This window comes from Mus pahari, chromosome 23 (assembly GCF_900095145.1).
Source record: "Mus pahari chromosome 23, PAHARI_EIJ_v1.1, whole genome shotgun sequence".
Taxonomy (NCBI): domain Eukaryota; kingdom Metazoa; phylum Chordata; class Mammalia; order Rodentia; family Muridae; genus Mus; species Mus pahari.
The window spans coordinates 11123966-11131606 of record NC_034612.1 but is presented as its reverse complement, the minus strand read 5'-3'; the positions used below and the strand labels follow the sequence as shown (position 1 = coordinate 11131606).

The following is a 7641-nucleotide window of genomic DNA, read 5'->3' as shown; positions in this document are numbered from 1 at the left end:
GAACTCACTCTGTAGACCAGGCTGGCCTCGAACTCAGAAATCCACCTGCCTCTGCCTCCCAAGTGCTGGGATTAAAGGTGTGCGCCACCACACCCGGCCGTTATTTATTTTTATGTGTATGGATGGTCTGTTAGTACGTATGTCTATGTACTGCGTGCCTCTGAGGAAGCCAAAGCAGGGCGTTGGATCTCCTGGGACTGGCATTACAGATATATTGGCTCTAAATTTTAGTTGGAGACAGGTTCTCACCGTGTTTTTCAGGCGGGCCTGGCACAGTTTATGTAGCCCAGGCTGGCTTTGAACTCACAGTCCTCCTGCCTCAACCTCCTAATAGCTGGGATTACAGGAATATGCCACTTGCTTTACATTTCCTTTTTCTCCTCCTCCTAAGAGGAGGTGACTTTCTGTGCAGCCCAACTGTCTGGGAATAAACAACCCACGGCATTGTTACTGACATTAGACACTAAAGTAGCTCTGTCCCAGTTAAATTGCACCTTGAGAAAACCTGGGGCTGGAGAGCCAGCTCAGTGGTTAAAAGCACTTGTCACTCTTGCAGAGGACTGTACGCACGTGGTGGCTAACTCCACCATGGTCAGTAACTCCAGTTCTAGGCGGTCAGCATCCTCTTCCTGAGCCTCCCTCCCCCTCCGCAGTCCCCAGGCACTTCAAGCAAAACATCCCATACATAAACCAAAAATAAGGCCTCAAAAAATAAACAGACAAATCCCCCAAACAAAACCAACTCAAACCTCAGACCTGCATTCTTTCTTCTCCTTTCTTGTCTGTTTAGGTCCAGAGGATAAGCTAGCATTCCAGCCTTATTCTGCGTATTCAATTTTATAAAAGTACAACTCATGATAATGAATGAAAATGGATATATATATATATATATATATATATACACACACACACACATACATGTTGGCTTTGGGGAAGAGAATTCCAAAATGTGGGGTTTTTTTTTTNTTTTTGTTTTTAACCATTAAATACACTAAGTAGAAATAATGGCTTTCTTTTTGTAGTTCAAGGTCGAGGTGAAGTTTATCTCCTGTGTCTGTACTGACCTCTGCAGAGCTGTGATACTGGGCCTTTTCCTGCCCGGCTGAGCACGGTGGACCTTCCAAGTTATGGCGGGAATGTCACGCCTTTGCCTGGGCTCTGGTGCTTTACACCACTTGGCCCACTTGAGCTGCGAAGAGCCTCGGCCCCTATTGTTCTAAGTTTGTATTGGTTATGGATATACACCGCTGTGTAAGGCTGGGCTTGGGACAGAGACCTGGGACAAGGGCTGTTAGGATGCAGTACAACAGTGCAGAGAGATGGCCGAGGGTTCCCTCTGGCCATGTTAGTTAGCAAGAGTGTGGGAATGCCATAGTTGTCATGGGAGAGGAGAGGCTGTGGAACAAGCTTGTAGTTTACACCAAGTCCTTAGATAGCCACTGTCTAAATTTGCTTTCTGAGAAAAGATCTCATGTAGCTCAGGCTAGCCTTATGCTTTTTATGTAGCTGAGGTTTGCCCTTGAATTCCTGATCTTTCGTCCTTCACATCTCTGGTTGACCATCCAAAATCTTTTTTTTTTTTTTTTTTTTGGCTTTTCGAGACAGAGTTTCTCTGTATAGCCCTGGCTGTCCTGGAGCTCACTCTGTAGACCAGGCTGGCCTCGAACTCAGAAATCCACCTGCCTTTGCCTCCCAAGTGCTGGGATTAAAGGCGTGCGCTACCATGCCTGGCTCCGTCCAAATTCTTGACATGTCTGCAGCACCCTGTAAATGGGAGCGTGCTTCATCAGCTGTGTGTGCCCAGTGTAAGGGGTGCCCTAGAATCATAGCCACTCTCTGCAGTCGGGGAGCTGCTGGCTGCACTGAGTAGTGCACTTCTGGCTTCCAGCACTGGGGAGACCGAGGCAGGAAGACGGGGCTCTCGAGCCCCCTGGGCTGCAGAGGGAGGCTCTCCTGACTTGAGAATACCTTGCTGTGTGCTAGCCCTTTGCAGGAGTTTGTGTTCCATTGAGAAAGAAAGAGATACATCTTCAGTCTTCTGCCCCCGTGGAATTGCTGGTCTCATCTTGAGATCTGCACTAGGCACTGAATTGTGTGTCACCCAGGGGAAGGGCCCTAATAAAATTGGAGATTTGACTGTGGGTTTTTAAAAAAATTTGTATTAAAGTTTTTTTATTTTGTTTTAAAATTTTGCTTTCTTGTTTTATGAATGAGAGAAAGTGGGTGTGTTTGTCTGTCTGTCCATCCCTGGGTGTGCTTGGAGGACAGCATTCAAGAGATGGTTCTTCCCTTTATCATGGTGGTTCCAGGGCTTAACCCTGTGCCAGGATCAACAGGAAGTGCAAACAAACCCTGAGCTGTCTCACTGGCCTTATGATTTATTTACTTACGTGTGTGTGTGTGTGTGTGTGTGTGTGTGTCTGTCTGTCTGTCTGTCTGTCTGTCTGTGTCTGTACATGTTTTGGGGAAGGGCAAAATGTACCATGACACATGTGAAAGTCAGAGGACATCTTGTGGGAGTCTCTTTTCTCCTTTCACCATGCGGGTTCTGTGGACTAAGCTCAGGTGGTTAGCTGTGATGGCAAACGCCCTTACCCACTGAGCCATCTTGCCGGCCTGTGAGAATTTTCTTCTCTAAAGTCAGGGCTGAGCCTGCTTCTCAAGCGGAGTCTCTGGTCTGGGTTGTGCATGACACTGGCCTTGTACTAGCTCACAGCTCACTTCACCAAAATGACAGTGCTCATTCAGGTTCATCTCTAAGCATGGCAGGAACTTAGAGCCCACAATGGAAATATCTGGTAAATTTAACTCCATCAAGAGGAACTTCTGTAGGAAAAAACAGCCGAGGAAGAGGGGACAGAGCCTGAGATAGCTGCCACACTTGTAGCTAACAGCTGTGTTCTGGTTACACCACGAGTTCCCGCACAGTACTAAGAAGGACTTCAGAAGGGGATTCAAGGTCATCTTCAGCTATATGGAGTTCAGAGCTAGCTTGAACTCATGAAGCCCTGTCTTAAAAAACCTAAAAGACAAACACAGAATTGGATGAGAAGCTGACAGCTCAGAAAGGAAACCAGCAGACTGGAAACATGAAAGGTGTCAGAGATGCAAATTGAGATGGAACCACTTTCCACTGGTCAGAGGCACAGACAGTGCGTTTGATGGAGCCACTTAGCACTGGTCAGAAGCACAGAAAGCGCGCTGCTCAGTAATGTATGCAGTGTTGCTGAAAGCGAGGATGGAGTCGCACGCAGACGCAGACGCGTGCCTTCCTAAGGCAGCAGCAGTATTTGTTACCATAGAGGTTAGGGGCTGGGGATACAGCTCAGAGTTTAGCATGTGCTGGCTGCTTCAGTCCGGTAGTACACATGTCTCCACACAAGAGTCCTTTAAAGTGGAGCCTAGTGGCCTTGCTTGGCGATGGAGTCAGGGGATCTTTTGAGCTCAGTGTTGCCTGGCACTCAGGGTAGCCCTGGCTCAAGACAAAACAGAACTGCAAACTTAGGTAGATTAACCTCATTGGTAAGTTAGTACTGCAGAGAGACACAGGCCTGCCGTGGCGCACATGGGGGTCAAAGAGCAGTTTTGTGGGGCTGGCTTTCTTCTTTACATAGATTTTGGGGATCAAATGTGGAGCACCAAGCTTGAATGGCACGCAGGTACTTTACCTGCTGAGAATCTTAACTTTCATATGAGAATGTGTCCAAAGATGGCTGTAGCACTATCATGGGACTGGCCCCCATTTCCCTCCTTCCCTCCTTCCCTCCCTGTCTTCTTCCCTCCCTTCTTTCCTTCTTTCTGAGATAAGGTCTGACTTTGAAGCTGTGACTAGCTTGGAACTTGCTGTGTAGACAAGGCTGGATTCTTCTCTCCCTCATGAGCGCTGGGATTTCACATGTGCACCACCATGCCAGGATGAGATTTTGGTTTTCTTTTGAGAGTCTTGCTGTGTTGCCTAGGGTGGCCTCTGTCAGAGACTCACCTGCCTCAGCCTCTTCAACATGGGTATTACAGGTATGAGTAACCATATCAGTAGACATTTTTATATATTTTATATCAGTAGACATTATATAGTACGCAGTTGTGAGCTGCCATATGAGTTCCCATGTGCCACTGGGAACTGACTCAAGCCTTCTGCAAGAGCAGCCAGAACTCTTCTTCCTGATGACCTGAGTTCTATCCTTTGGAGCCACACATGGTGGAAGAGGGGACACCCCCCCCCCCAGCTTGTCCTGTAATCTGCACACAAGTGCCGTGGCTTGAACACAGCCACACAAAATCGTTTAAAAGGAATGTGGATCTCACTGCAAACAGGAAAAGACTGCAGATCTCACTGCAGACCTAAGAGCTAAAGTGAAAGTTGAAAATGATGACCAGAGCCACACCTGGGACTCCAGCACCAGGCTGAGACTGGAGGCTAGCCTGAGCTACAAAATGAAACTGTGTCTCCAAAGCGAAAGCAAAGGCTCTGCCTCACCCAGCTGATTCGGACAGACCTTTACAGTCCAGGCCCCCACTTAGAGAGGACAGCCGCTGAGTCGCGTGCGCACACACAGGCAGGGGGGCCGGCCTGTTGGTCAGTCGGGGTCGGTCCGGTCAGTTTCTGAGAACATGCCCGGCTGTGGAGGAAGAGTGCTGAATGGACAGCGTCTGGTAAGCTGCAGGCAGAGGCTGGGGTAGGTGGGGGACTCCACTTGGCTCAGGCAGGCCCCCGTCACCCACATCCAGATGAAGGAGCTTGCCCAGGCTGACCTTGAGTTTCGGATCCTCCAGTCTTCACCTCCTGAGGATCAAGGCGGGCACTGCTGTCTGCCACAGGGACGCCCTGGCTCTGTTCTAGGCTGCCGTGTGCTTTAGGAACTACATGAAGTCACGCTCTCAACCCTCCGTGCGATAGGGGGCACTTACTCTCTTTTAAGCCATGGTTGCCTTAAAAGGGGTTAATCATTTAGCTCAGTCACTTAGCTGGGATTTGAACCAGGACAGTGGTACCAGGCTCTCCATTTCTACCTTTGAAACTTTGCTGTTAAAAGCTTTCTAATCCACTGGAGGGTGCCTGCTTGCCTGCCTGCCTTACTGCCTCTGCCTGCCTGTGCCCCTCCCTCCATCCCTCCCTTCCTCCTTCCTGTATTCATTTTTGAGACAGGGTTTCCACTGTGTAGCCCTGGCTATTCTGGAACTTTGTAGGCCAGGCTGGGCCTCAGACTCAAAGCACCTGCTTCCCGAGTGCTGGGGTTGGACCAGCTCTTGGAGGAGTAAAAAAATCAACTCCCATTTTATTCTTCTGATTTGAGTCTTTTGAGTCTTGAGGTTGATGCTCAGATGTAAGTCAGAACAGTGGTTGGAGCCCTCTGAAGCCAGTAAGATGCTGCAGCCGTGTCTGTGTTGGCCTGCTGCAGGTTTTCCTGTTCTCAGCTCGCATGTTGTTGGGACAGTGTGTTTATTATTTTAAAGGCGAGCTCCCAGTGTTTCTCCTTACTGAGAACCAGGTGCTTGAATGGCTAGCAGGCAGCCTAGGCCTTTGCCTCACTCACTCACTACCTTAGGGATTGGACTAGTGTGTGTAGGGCCTCAGTCCTGTTCCCAGTAACACACAAAAACCTTGGTTTTGTTTTATTTTTTTTTGGAGCCAGGGTCTCATGTCGCCTAGGCTGTCGTCCTCCTTCATGTGTGGGTGAGGATGGCCTCCACTTCTCCAGGATGCGATCTTAGTGTGGATCAAGCCCTCTGGTGTATGTGGTGTGCCCTGTGCAGTGCTGAAGTGGAATCCAGGCTCCCTGCTTGCTAGGCAAACACTGTGCTGCTGCGGTACAGCCCCAGACTTTGGCTCCCAACGTTAGTATCGACTCTTACTCCCTGGGAGTATTTAGATGTGTCAGTTAGCCTCCAGAGATACAGGGTCTGCCTTGGCATTGACTCACTCCCCTGAGTCTTCATGAAGGAGAGCTTAAATTAATTCTTTCTTTCTTTCTTTCTTTCTTTCTTTCTTTCTTTCTTTCTTTCTTTCTTTCTTTCTTTCTTTCTTTTCTTTCTTTCTTTCTTTCTTTTCTTTCTTTCTTTTCTTTCTTTCTTTCTTTCTTTCTTTCTTTCTTTCTTTCTTTCTGCCAGAAGAGGGCACCAATTCCCCTGGAGCTGAAGTTACAGAATGTTGTTAGCTATCATGTAGGTGCTAGGGAAAGCTGAACTCAGGTTTGTAGCAAGAACAATAAGCACTCTTAACCGCTGAGCCATCTGTCTAGTGACATGAAGGAAAACTTGCTGGAAACTGGGGAATCCTTTGAAGTAATTGCCACCTACAGTGGGCACTTTGATCTTCTAAAGGACATTGTATATGAAGTTCCCAGCGTGGAATCTGGAAGCATGCAGTTTGCTACCTGTAACAGGTGGCACTGCCAGTTGACTAAGATTGTTCCTGTGGCATGGTGTGCACCTGTAATCTTATGCCAGAGGCTGCAAGTGGGAGAGACCCAAGCTCTAGGCTAACCTTGAGAACATAGTGACACCCCTTTCAAAGAAATCCTGTTAAAGTTTTCTACTATGATGTTTATCGGGTGTTTTGGCTGTTTTGTTTTTGGAACAAGTCTTTTGTGGGGAGGTAGCTTACATTTATTTCTGGAAATTACCTTGTTCAATTTGTAGATCTATGTATTTCTTTCTACATATATATATTAGAAAGTTGAATTTATATGGGTGTCTTCCTTTACAGTCTGGTACCCTGCAAGTGTGCTGGCTTTTTCCTCTCCCTCCCCAGCAATGAGAACCAGATTCTGTAAGCCTCAGTACCCGTTCTTATTCATGAAGTAGTTTGTGCTTGTCTGGTGTCTTTGCATGCAGACGGTTTCCTGACCATGTGGGTGATCTTTTGGGGAAGGCAAACCTACCAGTGCACTGTGTTGTCGGTCGAGCCCCACTGGCCGTGCCCCTCCTGAGCCTGTAGAGTGCAGGGTCCCAGTGTCCCACCCAGGAAAGGGGGCTAAGGAGGGATGGACAGGGGTGAGCCTGGAAGCTGTCGGTGCCACAGCTCACAACCTCCACGCGGTGGTTTAAGGGTGCTCATAGCCTTTCACAGCCTCCACACGGTGGGGTAAGGGTACTCACAGCCTCTCACAGCCTCCACACGGTGGGGTAAGGGCGCTCAGCTGGGCTCTCGTTCTCATTGTCCTGTTTTTCTCCCTCAAGATGGTTTCACCCCAACATCACTGGTGTGGAGGCAGAGAATCTCTTGCTGACCAGAGGAGTCGATGGCAGTTTTTTAGCAAGGCCCAGTAAGAGTAACCCTGGAGACTTCACTCTGTCTGTCAGGTAAGTTGGGAGGTAACAAGAGACACTCATGGTCTGTATTCCCAGAGGAGGGGTGAGGCCACACTTGGCTGCCTTGTTTCTTCCCCTAGAGTTTGGGGCCTGGCCTGTCTGCAGCACCGTGGGGCCAGTCAGGGCACTGGCCTGTTCCTAGGCTTTTATTTTATTTTATTTTATTTTACTGTTTTTGTTCTTCAAGACAGTTTCTCAGTATAGCTCTGGCTGTCCTGGAACTCACTCTGTAGATCAGGCTGGTCTCATTCAGAGAGATCCGCCTGCCTCTGCTTCCAGAGTGCTGGGGTTACAGGTGTGTGCCACCACCGCCCAGTATTTTTTTTTTTT

General features: G+C 48.5%; 1 protein-coding gene across 3 annotated transcripts in view; it reads left to right on the top strand.

Annotated features, from left to right (window-relative positions):
* Ptpn11 (protein tyrosine phosphatase non-receptor type 11) overlaps positions 1 to 7641 on the top strand; it is a 60115-nt gene that overhangs the window by 9305 nt on the left and 43169 nt on the right. For 2 of the 3 annotated variants that reach the window (XM_021222713.2, XM_029533535.1), the window contains exon 2: positions 7180 to 7302. In XM_021222713.2, coding sequence (XP_021078372.1) covers positions 7180 to 7302 — 123 coding nt within the window. Of the gene's footprint in view, positions 1 to 4234; positions 4654 to 7179; positions 7303 to 7641 lie in introns of those variants that run through there. The other variant, XM_029533536.1, reaches the window with a different exon arrangement.